Here is a 14,779-nt window from a genome sequence, read left to right as displayed (position 1 = left end):
TTAGCCCAGAGGCCTGTGTCTGCACTCACAGTTTCAAAGACTGCTGGGAAAAAAGCCCAAGGTGAACTGAAGAGGCCTTAAATAGTTTATCCTCCTGTACAGGGGCCAGGTGGGTTCTAGTCAGTTATTGTTGTCTTGAGTTAAGTGGACAGTGTGCTCAGTGGCTCATTATGTTGCATTTTAAACCCAGGTGTCCAGGCAATGGGAAGGAGAAGGCATTGTTTCCCACCATTTCCTGTGAGCAGTCACAACAGCTTCACCTTCTAGGCTGCTTATGCCCTGGAGGCCTCAATATTCAACCTTTTATTAAGCCCAGGCTGTGTGTTCCTAGGTGTAACTTTTAGTGTTTACTGGGGTTTTATTTCCATTGCCAGAGAAAGTAAGTTCGGAGGGAAAAGGATTAACTGGATATCTTAAGGGGAAATTAATTCTGGTTAGAATCCCTTGCCTGGGACAAGCCTCACTTTGGGTTTAGCTTTCCAACTCCATGTTCTCTTTTGCAGGAGGCAATGGCAAGAATGAGCAAAGTTGGGAGAGTTGTGTTTCCCAGACTTGAGGATAAAAGGTAAGTTATGTTTTATATGCACAATGCTCAGGAATGAGGGCATATAAAGGCATGCAGCTCTAGGGCTGGAACAAGCCTGGGAGGTCAGTTAACCCAGTCCTTTCCTTCAAGAGTTAGTAAAACTAAGTCTCAGAGAGCTAGAGTTTCAAGGTAGGGCCAGACCTGGGGGTCAGATACAGACATCTAAACATTAGGCCAATGCTCTTTTGTCTAGGTCAGTGGTTGGCAAACTCATTAGTCAACAGAGCCAAATATCAACAGTACAACGATCAAAATTTCTTTTGAGAGCCAAATTTTTTAAACTTAAACTTCTTCTAATGCCACTTCTTCAAAATAGACTCGCCCAGGCCGTGGTATTTTGTGGAAGAGCCACACACTCAAGGGGCCAAAAAGCCACATGTGGCTTGCGAGCCGCAATTTGCTGACCACGGGTCTAGGTCATGAACAGCAAATCTGCCCTTCTCAGTTCTAAAATGTGGATCTCATATTTTCCATCAAAGGACACAGTAGCATCTGTCCGTTCTTTTATCCTTTGTATCACTTGGCATTGAAGGCTACATCATGACCTTGATCAGTACTTTAACCCCAGTCACAAATCACTAATTTATTGACCTCCTACTTTATTTAAGACATTATGCTCATTAGCCACAGCTTTAGAAGGGAATAAGACACAATCTTATTTATGCACAAAGATCATTTCATAACAAAGGGTAAGTTCTATACAGTTGTCTAAGGAATTAAGGAATGGGACACTGGAGAATGAGAGGATGTTTAGTCTTAAATGCTTAAAAGAAATTGTCAGATGAACCAGACAGGGAAGGACATTCTTGATAGATGGATTAACATGCAAAGTAATAAAGGTGAGAGCAGCATGGTATGTCAGCTAACTTCTAAAAACACATAATTCTGAAATGCACTGTATTAAATGGGGAATGGCAGGCTGTGAACCTGGGCATTGGGGAGTAGACAGTTTCATCCCCTGGGGAGTCAGAGGCCATGCTAAAGACCTCAGGCTTCTCCTGCAGGCAGAATGGAGGTGCTGAATGGACCTGGTCACATGCGGAGCTTAGGAAGATTCCCCTTAGAGGATGAATTGGAGGACTTAAGGGTAGAAGCAGAGATCAGGTGGAATAAGCCAGGTGAGAGATGAAAAGACCTAAATCATTGGTAGTGAGTTTAAAGACAAACAGCCCTGGCCGGGTGCCTCAGTTCGTTGGAGCATTGCCCCATACACCAAAAGGTTGTGGGTTCGATTCCAGGTCAGGGCCCATACCTAGGTTGTGGGTTCAATCCCTGATCATTGGGGTGCTTACAAGAAGTAACCAATCTCTCTCTTTCCTATCTATTCACTGACCCTCCCACAACTCCAGAGGGAAGTCTGGTTTATGTTTTTATTTTTTCTTTAATATATTTTATTGATTTCAGAGGGAGGGAGGGAGGGAGGGAGGGAGGGAGGGAGGGAGGGAGAGAGAGAGTGAGAGAGAGAGAGAGAGAGAGAGAGAGAGAGAGAGAGAGAGAGAAACATCGATGAAAGAGAATCACTGATGATCAACTGCCTTCTTCACGCCCACCCCCACCCCTACCCCCACTGGGGATGGACCTTGCAACCCAGGCATGTGCCCTTGACGGGAATCAAACCCAGGACCCTTCAGTTTATAGGCCTATGCTCTATCCACAGAACCAAACCAGCTAGGGCAGGAAATCTGTTTTTAAGTTTTCCCAGTAAATCCATGTGCTCCTTTTGCAAAGAATCTTTAGCTTCTGGCTGTCAGCTGGGAAACTGCCTGTGACACAGTGCTCTAGCACCATCTGCAGGCTGCCTGAATATTTGCATGTAGAAAGAGAGCCAATCTCCCCTGAGCAACTGGCACATCTATCTCCTCCTTGATTCAAATCACATTATTATCTGTAGGGAACATACACTTAGGAGGAGCTGAATGAGTGTGGAGAGAACTTGGAGTGTGGAGAGGGGATTCGCTTGATTTTAAAAGTCAGCATCTCAGAAAGTATTATTTAGTGACTATGGTTCAATATATCGCTTAAGAGGATCCTAAATCTTATCCATATTTACATGTGGTCTTAGAGCAGTCTCTTACAAGTGCCTGAGAAAATTTTGTTCCTCAAAAGGCATCATGAACAGAATAAGAAAGCATCCCACAGAATGAAAGAAAATATTTGTATATCTTATATCTGATAAAGAATTAATATTCAGAATATTTAAAGAACTCCAAAAACTCCACAACAAAACAAACAACTTGGATCAAAAATAACCAAACAGCCCAGCCAGTGTGGCTCAGTGGATTGAGCATTGACCCAGGCACCAACAGATAGCTAGTTTGATTCCCAGTCAGGACACATGCCCTGATAGCAGGCTAGATTCCAAGTAAGGGTTGTACAGAAGGCAGCTGATCAATGATTCTCTCTCATCATTGATGTTTCTATCTCTCCTCTTTCTCCTTTCCTCTCTCTGAAACAGATAAAAACATATTTAAAAATAGGCAAAGGACCTGAATTTAGACATTTTTCCAAAGAAGATATGTAAATGGCCAAAGAAGACATGAAAAGATGCTCAGTACCTCCAGTTATTGGGAAAATGCAAATCAGAAATATGAGATATCTCACACCAGTTATGAGAGAAACTATCAAAATATGTGAATATAAGCCAACTGTTGATAAGGATTTGGGTCAATTGGAACCTTGTTGGTAGAAATGAAAATGGTGTGGCCACTATAAAAAATAGTGTGGTGGTTCCTCAAGAATTAAAAATATAATTACTATATTTTTCAGAAACTCCAATTCTGGATTTATACCCCAAAGAACTGAAAGCAGGGACTCAATAATATATTTGGGTTCCTATGTTCATAGCAGCATAATTCATAGTAACTAAAATAAAGAAGCAACCCAAGTGTCTATGAATGGATGAATGGGTATACAAAATATAGTATATACATACAATGTAATATCACTCATTCTTAAAAAGGATAGTCTGACATATGCTAAAATATGGATGAACCTTGAGGATATTATTTTAGATGAAATAAACCAGTCACAAAAAGACAAATATTATATGATTTCACTTATATGAAATAATTATAACATTCAGAATTATAGAGAGAAAGTAGAATGTGATTGCCAGGGGTTGGGGAGAGCAGGAAATAAGGAATTATTGTTTAACCAGGCTGGCAGGGGGGGCAGTTAGGGGTGGCCAGGCCAATGGGGGGGGCCAATTAAGGGTGATTAGACCAGCAGAGGGGGAACAGTTGGGGGCGACCAGGCTAGCAGGGGGGGGACACAGTATGGGGTGACTAGGCTGGCAGGGGGAGGCAGTTGGGGGTGACCCAATTCGTGCATCCTGACAGGAACCATGGACCATGAAGCTGTGGTGGGCACAGGGGTGGATTTCAGCCCATCTGCGCTCCTGTCCAGCCTCTCCCAACACTGTCCCGCTCCCCCTTCCGCACTGTCACACACAAACAGTGCAGAGTGATTGGGGCCATCACCTCTCCCTGCAGTGGGTTTGAGTAGCGGGGGCCATCACCTCTCCCTGCAGTGGGTTTGAGTAGCGGGGGCCATCACCTCTCCCTGCAGTGGGTTTGAGTAGCGGCTGCTGCCCCAGTTGCCTCTCAGGAGCAGTGGGAGGTAAAGAAATCCTCAGAGGCAATCAGAACCAGTGTTGGGCGCCTGCAGCAGGTGCAAGTGGGGCCAGTGCTGGCAGCAGGTCTAAGTACCAGGTCTAAATGTAGTGCATGGAAGCAAAGAATTCTCAGTAACCACTAGAGATTCACCCCATGATAATGACCAGCACCCCACCTTAGCCTGGCGCCCCTGCTTACCTACTCCACCATCCTGCTTCAGCTGATACCTGCCAGGTTCTGAGCTCTGCCACCTCTGCCCACACCAGCCATGTTCTACATGCACCCCCTGGTGGCAAACATGTCATAGCGACTGGTTATTCAGTTGTTCCACTGTTCCGTTTGTGTATATAGAGAGATGGGTATAGAGTTTCAGTTTTGAAAATAAAAAGAGTTCAGTGGATGGGTGGTGATTATGATTGTACAATAATGGTAATGTTCTTAATGCCAGTAAACTGTATAATTAAAAATGGTTAAAGTGGGCAAATTTCATGTTATGTGTATCTTACCAAAAATAAATAAAAATAAAACTTCTGTATCTGACACATCTCATGCTATTAGGGCCACACTGGCCCACACTGAGGCAGGAGCAGCACAGGTGGGGAAAAAATGGTTTTGACCTCAGCTTCCCATTGGGGAAAAAAATTAAAAATTAAATAAAGGAAAAACATCTATCTCTTGTGTTTTAAGATAATAAAAATTATTTGAGAACATTCATTCACATTCTGTAGTACTTGAAAGCCCATGGAATATATCATATTTTCTTATTTCAAAATATTATCATCCTCTTAAATCAGGGATATTGAAGCTCAGACAATTATACAAAGTTGCCCAAAGTCACTCCATTTCCTCTGCCTACAAAGAAGATGTCTTCCTCATTGTACAAAATGAGGCCAATAAAGTTGTTGCAGAGTTATCAGCATTAGCAGTTTTGAAATCCCCAAGTTAGGAAGTTCATCTCAGAGAGTGAAAGAATTGCTTAGTATTAAATTATTGAGTATCATTAAAAGGAGAAAATTGCTATCCCCAACATCATTACATAATTAACTAGAGGCCCAGTGCATGAAATTCATGTGTGTGTTTGGGAGGGGGGTCCTTCAGCCCAGCCTGCAACCTCTCCAATTCAGGAACCCTCAGAGGACATCCCTCTCACAATCCATGACCACTGGCTCCTAACTGCTCACCTGCCTGCCTGCCTGATCGCCCCAATTGCCCCCCACCCCCCCGCTATCCTGGTCACCCCCAACTTCCCCCCCACGCAGGCCTGGTTGTCCCCAACTGCCCTCCTCTGCCAGCCTGGTCACCCCTAACTGCCACCCCTGCCAGCCTGGTCACCCCTTATTGCCCCCCCCTCCTGGCCTGGTAGCTCCCAACTGCCCCCCTTACTGGCCTGGTCACCCCCAACTGCCCCCCTGCCAGCCTGGTTACCCCATACTGCCCCCCCCACTAGCCTGGTCACCCCCAACTGTCCCTCCTCTGCCGGCCTAGCCACCCTTAATTGCCCCCCCCCCATACACACTGGCCTGGTCACCCCTCTCTGCCCCCCCCCTGCCGGCCTGGTTGCCTCAACTGTCCCCCTGCCATGTTATTCACCCCACCTGCCCCTCCACTGGCCTAGTCGCCCCTAATTTCCCCCCACTCCCGCCATCTTGATCACTCCACACAGTCTGCTGATCAGTCATATGGTTGTCCCTTATTAACCTCTCTGCTGGCCTGGTCGCCCCACACAGCCTGCTATTCAGTCATTCATCTGGTCATTTAGGTCATCACAACCCCTAGCTTTTTATATATTAGGATAATTTGGAAACCTTCAGAGTGGATTTTAGTAAAATCCACATACAACTAGATTAATGATAATATTGGAAAGTTAATTTTTTATTTTTTTAAATACATTTTTATTGATTTCAGTGAGGAAGGGAGAGGGAGAGAGAGAGAGAAACATCAATGATGAGAGAGAATCATCAATTGGCTGCCTCCTGCATGTTCCACACTGGGGATCAAGCCCACAACCTGGGCATGTGCCCTGACCGGGAATCAAACTGTGACCTCCTAGGTCATAGGTTGACACTCAAACACTGAGCAGCCACACCGGCCATGCTGGAATATTAATTTTCTTTTTATAGTCACCGTAACTATCACTGGTACTACTTCCTGTGAGCCAGGCAGTTTGCTAAGTCTTTTCATAGGTTACCTCATTTAATTCACACTGCAGCTTTTTATGTAGGCCCTATAATTACTCTCATTTCCAAACAGGGAAATTTTGGTACAAACGGATTAAGTACTATATCCAAGGTCACACAGTGAGTAAAGTCCAAGCTGCAATTCAAACCTAGGTGTTTGAGCCGAGCTCCTAAAGTTGTGTTTGGCCCCAGCACAGCTCTTGAGTGACCATAATGCTTAGGGTAGAAATGCTTGGGGGGAGGGGACTCCTATTACTCTCATCAGCATGTTGACAAGTACTAGAAGTTCCAGGGCTATTCTTACAATCGCTCTCCCCCAATTCTCGAGCCTGCACTAACATTCCCTCATGAAGACTTCCTTTCAGAGCACCCCAAGACACACTAACCTGGTTTCATCAACCCTTTACCACCAGTCAATTCTTCCCCAGAGGGAGGAGTAAGAACAGAGTGCAATCTTCAAGCTACCTTGTCTCTCTCAAGATCGGGCTGCCCTACCATCTGACTCATGGCCAACCTCGAGTTCTGACAGGTTTCCCAGAAGAGTCAGCTGGAGAGTACTGGAGGGCAAGGTCCTCTGTGGGACATCTGCAGGAAAGGCGTGAGCCATGTGATTCTAGGGCTCCACAGATAGAGCAGTCTGCAGAGGAAATGTAGGCGTGGAATCTGCAAAGAGTGGTTAAAATGTTTCGTCTTGTCCCTGGTGAGGCTGTGGTTTTAACCCAGTCATCAAACCTGGGATTAATCATGTACAAAGTATGTATTGAAGCTGGGAATGTGAATGGTCCTGTGTTCAGCCTGTACATCACAGAGGAGGCTTTCAGTCAGACAGACCTGAGTGTGAATTTCAGCCCTAATGATTTTTATTTATACTACTTTATTTTTTTGTGTTTTGTCATTTTTTTTAAAGAAGTCCCTGGGTTGTTGTTTTTTTGTGGTGCGGTTATTTATATGCAAGGTTATTTATATGTGGTTATTTATGTGCCAGGCTATTTATATGCAAATGTTTTTGCTTCTATAATGGAGATAATAACAGTCCATGCAGGTTAGAGATCATAGAGATAATGCTACCTGCTGCTCAGAAAGGTGTGTGAGCATTGAACAAATGAGGGGTGTCTGCAAACCCATTACAGATACAGTTCCATTCTAAATGTAAGGGGAAGCTGCAGAACAGCTTGTCTGAGATGGGTTCAACATATTCCTTTGTCTCCCACAGATATTATGACAAGAAATATCAAGTGTTCCTGAAGCTGGTTGAGCACCAGAAGGAGTACGCAGCCATCATGAAAGGAGACTGAGCAGAGCTTGCAGGTGTTGGTGCTGGAAGGTCCTGAGGCACGTCACCAGGGACCTCTGTCCCTTCATCTTCCTATTCAAGACCCTTAGGTATCATTTCATCATCTCTGTGTTGTCTTTCAATAAAGAAAACCAAGACATGTGCAACCGGAACTAGAGGCTTCCTTTTCACAGTAACACCATTATTTGCTTGGTAGTTTCCACAGGCACCTACATGGAGAGAGATGTTTCACATGGGGTCATAGGATCTCCTATGAGACTAGGTTTAGGGATCATTCAGGCTGAGGGTGGGGTGGGGAAAACGGAAACATGTGCTTGTTAATTGATTCAATATCAGTCCTTAGATGGAAGACTTACATAGCTTTAGGTAGGTCATCTAATGTCTATTCTATAGGTGGCTAAAAGCTGTTGTAAGCTTTTTTGGAAAAAATTTCAAACTTACAGAAAAGTTGCAAAAAATAGGAAAGGTACAGAGGAACACCCAAGCATCTAATTTTTATGTTTTAACATTTGCCTCATTTGTTTTATCGTTTGTATGTTCTCTCCACACACTTGCATACACATATACACATGTATGCATGCCTATCCACACACATTTTTATTAAGTCATTTGAGAGTACATTTCAGTCTATTTAACTTTTATATAGCACTTTAAATTAATCTGCCATTCATATTCCAGTTTTTTAAATAACTGAGTAATATCCTTTATGGCATTTTCCTCCCTCCTATACAGGATTCAGTCTAGAATCATATATTGCATGGAATGGCAGAATTGTCATCTTGCAATCATCATATTAAAGACAGGTACAGGCAGGAATCATCAGTTGGTCCAGGAGGGAATTTCGATGAGTAATAGGATGTATGCATGTTCTTTAAATGTCTCCTCACAGCTTGTTTATTAACTACAAGAGGAAAAGGAATGTTAACTATACAGGGAAAAATCAGGACAGCATCTTGATTGGGAGATCAGAATTAACTGCAGCTGGGCAGATGGACATCCTGCGCCTCCAGATGTGATAGCCTGAGAAGGACACAGCATCACACTGGCTGGGAATGCAAGGCCTGCATTCCGTTATAAAGAAACATCAGACAAATCCAAATGGGCAGCATTCGTTCATTTAATGCACTGTATTCTGTAGCAATGTCATAAAGACACAGAAAGGCTATGGAAAAGTTCAAGATTAAAGGGAATGAAGGAAACAGTATGGCTAAAAGCTTTTGATGTAGACAAGTGATTGGAGAAAAAAAAAATAGTTGCTTTAGTTGATACCGTAATATGCACATCACACCATTTCAGACCCAAGAGTAAGTGCTAATGTCACAGCTTGGATGAGTTTGGGTAGAGGGTATATGGGACTTTAGCAACATAAGTCAGCAGGAATCAAAGAAAAATCCAATACAACATCGTCAACAAAAATCATTTAGAACACAGATTCTGGGCCAGGTACTGAAGTGAGCACTAGGGTACAGGGATAAATAAAACATGTCCCTGCCCTCAGGGAGCTCCCAGTCTAATGAGACAGAGACGGGCAAATCGATGACAGCACATGGTGAGAGGTGCCCAATAGGAGAAGGCACCTGCTGCCAGGGAGCATGAAGCAGTCAGAGAAGGAGGCAGGGCCTGACATCTAGGAGATGCTCAGAACAATAACAATCAAAATTCCTGAGTAGGATGACCCCACCAGTTGCAAAGGCCAGCTCTAAATACCATTCAACAGTATTCAGAGGGCATAAAGATCTTAGTTGGCAAGCTCCAGGGAGAAGGTGGATGTGGGTATATAGTGCAGACACAAAAGGAAGGCCAGTTCATTCACCTCTCCCAGAGTTTAGGCTGGGGATCAGAAGGATTTGGGGTTAGGTTCAGCACCTCAGAAGTCAGGTACAGAAGGATCCAGACGGGATGTCAGGATAGTCAGACAGGCTTGAGCTGCCCAAGCTGACTCAGAACCTGGGGCAAGCCTCAGCCTGCTCCTGCCAGGCAGTGCTGAATGCAATAGCTGTGCATGGCTGAGAACCCAGAGGCATGACAGTGAATGACTACCAACTGTTTCCCTGGTCCTCCCTGTATGATCTCTCTCTAGTCCTCCCTGCAGTCCTGAAACTCACGTTCCCATTGGAAAAGTTGGGGCTCAGAAAAGATCAGCCACTTACCCAGAATCTTTCAGCTGATTCAAATCCAGATCTTTTTTGGTTCAAAGCTTTGGGGGTCACCCTCTTGTGTCCATTGGAGAGGAACCATGCCCACCAACTTCTCTTTGGTTACGGTGCTCATGCCAGCCCTGATGACCAACCCTGGGGGCTGTCATTCTCTCAGACAACTCATATCCAAACAAAGCCTAACTGATGGTTCCCACTGCTCTATAGGAAAAGGAAAACACAGAGATAAGGCAGGGAACATAGGACCCCTTGAAATCCTCTGGCATCTCAGCAGCAAGGAGCAGCCTGAAAGAAGGGCCGAAAGACCTCAGGAGATGCTAACCCTCTGGCCCTCTGCCGCCCCCTCTGTCAGTGGGATAAGCCTGCTACCTACCTCCCCGGGTTGGAGGTAAGGATTAAAAGAACTGTGCCGGAAGCTCCTACCATGCCTTGCAGACAATAGGCACTCCACAAATATTGTTTCTACAGGGTTCTCTTTGTGCCACCTGGCTAGCAGGTTAATCCCGGAGAAAAGAATTCTGGGTCCTACCATAAAGCCAGCGTTTTCAGAAAATGTACACGTCTCTGTGGATTGCTATAACCATGTGCAGCTCGATAATAAAGACTTTCATGACTCCAACATTCATCTTTCTGCACTGGGAAAGGAGGCTTTAGTGAAGGCACACCTGTAACGTAGAGGTATATTTAGCTTCTATGAATAAGGAATTCAGTGCAGCCAGAGCAGTTTGTAGGGGTTTTGTTTTGTTTTCGTGCCCACTGAAAGCTTTCCTTTGCCATTGAAGCCTTGCTCAGCCAATCATTTAGCCAAAGAACATGCTAAGGTTTTAGTTTTGGTCACAAATACTTCCCACTTGTGAAGGACATACATGTGATTTCTGAAGCATCCTGAGAGAACACGCCAAAGGAGAGAAGTGGGGAAATAAGTGTGTGTGTGGGGAAATACCAGGGTGACAGAATGGTGTGACAGGCTGCAGAGCTTCCATACACCCAGGACCCCAAGCCCAAGTATTCTGGACTCCAAAGGAAGTGTCCAGAAGGGACCCCCTCTCATGGGGACACCCTGACTTGGGTTGGCCTTGATATGCAGAACAGTCTATGTTGTTGCCAATTGCTTTAGAAGTGAGGGATGAAGGGGTACAAGTTCCAAGGGGAGCAGTACAGATATTGTGGGACATTCCTGGAAGCTTCCAGCTTTGAGAAGGTACCAACCACCAATCCACAGGCGAGGGTAACAGGCTGGAACATTAAGGTCTTCATGTTAACCTGGTACACTATCTAGGACAGGCCTGGAGACAGTCATGTTTTTCAGGTTTATTTATCTTCTGCCACTGGCCAGTGGCCTTTTGTAGGGCACTGACCCTCTTAGGGCTGCTATTCTCTGTACCTAAACAGTTCCTGGCATGTGTGGGTGCCCAATAAATAAATACATAAATACAAGACATTTTTCTGCCCAAAGAAGACTGATAGAGCTAAAAATATCCCAAATATCTCACTTCAGTCTGTGATATGTATTAATGTGCCTTAATTGAAGAAACAGAAAACTTAAAATTGTGACATGGTCACGAAGAGTCCAAAACATTATGCCTTATACCTAAGGACTCGCATGCATGCTCACACATGCACACACACACACACACACACACACACACACACACATAACCTCACACCTCATTTTGGGTTGTCACTCCAGCTCAGAAAACTTTTGTGAGTTTTTGGTGTTTTACAGACCATTTCCTGTATGATCTCTAATGGGAAACCAGTTGCTTCGTAGTCCAGAAATGCCCATTTTTCACCAGGATACATATGCTTTCAGAATTCAAGGGTCTAGTTACAACTAATTACCATCAAAAGATTTCACATGAAGGACATTGTCACTAAACAAGAAACTAATGACTGAGTTGAGCTGTGTAATGTAATTATGCTTCAGAGGGGCCTTCTGATGAATTACAGAAGAATCTTTGTGCTGTCTCGTGTCTCCATAAATACACTTAACTGCTATTGACAGAAATAGGGGGAAGTCTTGAATATAAAAAGCTTTTTTTTTTTCTTTTCCAATTTCTAAAGGGAAAACTTAAAAAGAAAAAGTACGTTTGTAAAAAGGATGTTTCTCACAGTGCTTCTGAATATTTGAAATTATGTAAAATTTGCAAAACAAAAGTAACTTAAATAAAAACAAAGACGACTGCTAATAAATTCAGGTTTCTCGGTTTATCATGAACTCACCCATTCATCGTATGGTTAATTTTCATCCATCTATAAAATCATTTAAAATTACATATTGGAATAAATGCATCTAAAGACCTAATTTTTATTTGTTTAAGTCATGCTTGAAGTCTTGATTAGAAGTGTTTCCTTTTTAAAATCTAGGGTGAGCATGGTTCTCTGCTGTATAATTTTACATACAAATTGGAAAATGTTTTATTAACTCCTTGTATTTAGACAAAGTCAACATGATGCCTTCTATTTGAATATTTCTTTATTATTTCCATAGTGATTGTATGTATATTATCTCAGCTGCTGCTCATAGTAAATTAATGAGGTTGCCCCAACAAAGGTTGGGATCCCATTTTACAAATACAAAATCCTGGTTCTGTGAGTTTAGGTATAATAATTGTCCCATAATCCAGTAGTTGGAATGTGGAGGCAGGACCACTCTGCTGCTTCTGCCAAAATAAATTCATTTAGCTTATTTATGTAACAGAGGGTAATGCTCTAATTCACTAATTGCTCTCCCCTCCATTGTTCCACTCTTTAGCAGACGCATACTTATCTGGGAGGTTGCTTCTGATGCTCATTGGTTGACCAGAGTTCTGTGTTATTTCTATTGGCAGCACAGGTAAGGGGAGAAAGGCTTGAGCCCTGGAGCCAGTGGGCCCTGCCTTCAGATCACGCCTCACTGCTTACTCATGGGCACAGTGTATGAACTCATGCAAGCTAGTTAACCTCTGAGTGTCTGTTCCTTACCTATGAAGTGGGAGAAAAGAAATGGGATAATACTTCCAAATGTCTGGCACAGTGCCTGATATAAAATCTAAGTGCAATAACTATCGGTTTTTCTCCTCAACCAATCCATTTTTGCTTTATAGGATTTCTGAAGCATTACTCCTGGCCAAGTTGGACAACTTTATATCCAATGTCTATAGATGAAACTTCTATGTTCCACCAGTGATAACCAACCATTATTGGGCTCTTACTATTCCGGTTTCCCACTTAGGGTCAGAGTCCTGGAATAGTTGCTGTTGGTGCATAAAGGGGGCCAGCATCTGGTTGAGGAGAGAGGGGACATTCGTAGAAAGAGATTGGACAACCATAGCAGTCTCATGCTGGGTGCCCAGTGTGATGAAGAACCAGGTGAAAGGCTTATCTATATGCACTCACTGGACAGGTGCTGTCAGAGGCCCAGGGAGGCCAGTAAGGTAGATCTATCTGGAAAGACTCACCTGGAAACAATGAAAACTGAAACATTCTAGCCCTGCCTTTCTCAGCATTGCTAAACTGCAGGTGCTGGGGGCCTGTCCCCTGAAGATTTGGCTCTGTTCCAACCCTGTAGTAAGCCAGCTGTATATATCCAGCCCAGCCCAGCCCAGCCCTGGCTCTTCCCTAGCCGGGTGAGTCTGGAATTCCTCTTTCTGTCATTACGCTTAGGCACCTAAAACCTGGCCAAAGGGCAGTCTTTCTCCCCTGAAACACAAACATATCGGCCCAATCTGGAATGCCCCCTTGAACTGCAATTATCCTTACACCAGGTATGAAGAGAAATGAGTCCTCTCACCTAGTTCAAGGCATTCTTCCTAAGCATTTGTCACAGTCCATACCTTGCATTGCATCTTATGGTACATGAAGGCCTTGCTTGCTTACTCCCTTACTTATGGCCTCACTACTCCCCTCAAATTAGACTTTTGAAACTGACTCCCTGGATAGAATCTTGGCTCTCCCTCGACTATAGGAGGATTAAATTCTTCCTGCTGCTCTGACTTATGAATCAGCTCTCCCATTCCACCTGTCCCAGAAAGCTCTACCTCAAGTTAAACAGTATGGAAGACTTAGCTACCTGCATTCAGCAAAGAGCAACTGAAGGTGAGTGATTGACTTGTCTTCTATTTTCCCCTTTAGAGCCAGAGCCCTGCCTTGAATTGTAAGCTCCTTGGGTGAAGCCCTGATACTTACCTACTGCTCACTGGCTCTCTCTTCCTGGGCCAAATCCACCTCCGTAATCCTCCCACCTGGGCTGTGCTGCTGCCCAGACAGACCTCCCAGAGCGAATCCAGGGCACTCAAGCGTACTTTCTGGCTAGAAACTCCCACTGCTATGCCAACTACGCTGATGTAAGATAGCCATGGGAGATGTTCTCTGAGTGCTTTCTGTTCTGGGGCCCTTGTAGCTGAGTGGAGCTCTTGTGACCAGTTCATGAGCTTTGAGAAATGATGGATGTTATTTCTGGACCAAGTCTCTGATTGTCAGAGCGAACACCCCTGGAACTTTCTTTTCTCCTAAACAGCAGCCAGCAATGTGCCAGATAGGGATTCTCCCTCAGCCCGGTTCCAGAGTGAAGATGCCTCAGAGAAGATACCCCAACAAATCCACAACAAACATGTAGAGGGAGACATAAATCCTTTGTTGTGAGAAAAACTGAGGTTTTTAAGGTTGTTTCCTACCTCAGCATAGTCTTTCCAATCTTTATTGGTATAACTTCTGCATCTGACACATCTCATGCTATTAGGACCACACTGACCCATATGAGGTTAAGTTTGCCATAATCAGAACAGCATGCTCAGACTTGCTTGGGGTAAGGCTTCTAACTAAATTACTTCCTTTAGTCTCATCCCTGAATAATCCATCATGCTTCCTTTTCCCACTATTTGTGTGTTCAGCACTTAATCTCCCAAGAGTCAGAAGGACACTCTCATTCTATTCCCGAGTTTTCCAAAAGATTTTTAGTTGGTATGGTGTGT

General features: G+C 44.0%; 1 protein-coding gene across 6 annotated transcripts in view; it reads left to right on the top strand.

Annotated features, from left to right (window-relative positions):
• Positions 1 to 7,819, top strand: part of FGGY (FGGY carbohydrate kinase domain containing) — a 398,623-nt gene extending 390,804 nt beyond the window's left edge. For all 6 annotated transcript variants that reach the window (XM_036446820.2, XM_036446819.2, XM_045584552.1 and 3 more), the window contains 2 exons: positions 504 to 565; positions 7,591 to 7,819. In XM_036446820.2, coding sequence (XP_036302713.1) covers positions 504 to 565; positions 7,591 to 7,672 — 144 coding nt within the window. In that variant the 3' untranslated portion in view covers positions 7,673 to 7,819. The remainder of the gene's footprint in view (positions 1 to 503; positions 566 to 7,590) is intronic.
• Positions 7,820 to 14,779: the final 6,960 nt, after the last annotated feature.

The sequence above is a fragment of the Pipistrellus kuhlii genome, unplaced genomic scaffold (genome assembly GCF_014108245.1).
Source record: "Pipistrellus kuhlii isolate mPipKuh1 unplaced genomic scaffold, mPipKuh1.p scaffold_m20_p_2, whole genome shotgun sequence".
Taxonomy (NCBI): domain Eukaryota; kingdom Metazoa; phylum Chordata; class Mammalia; order Chiroptera; family Vespertilionidae; genus Pipistrellus; species Pipistrellus kuhlii.
Note: the sequence above shows the minus strand (reverse complement) of the source record. Positions and strands in the feature narration are given on the sequence as shown.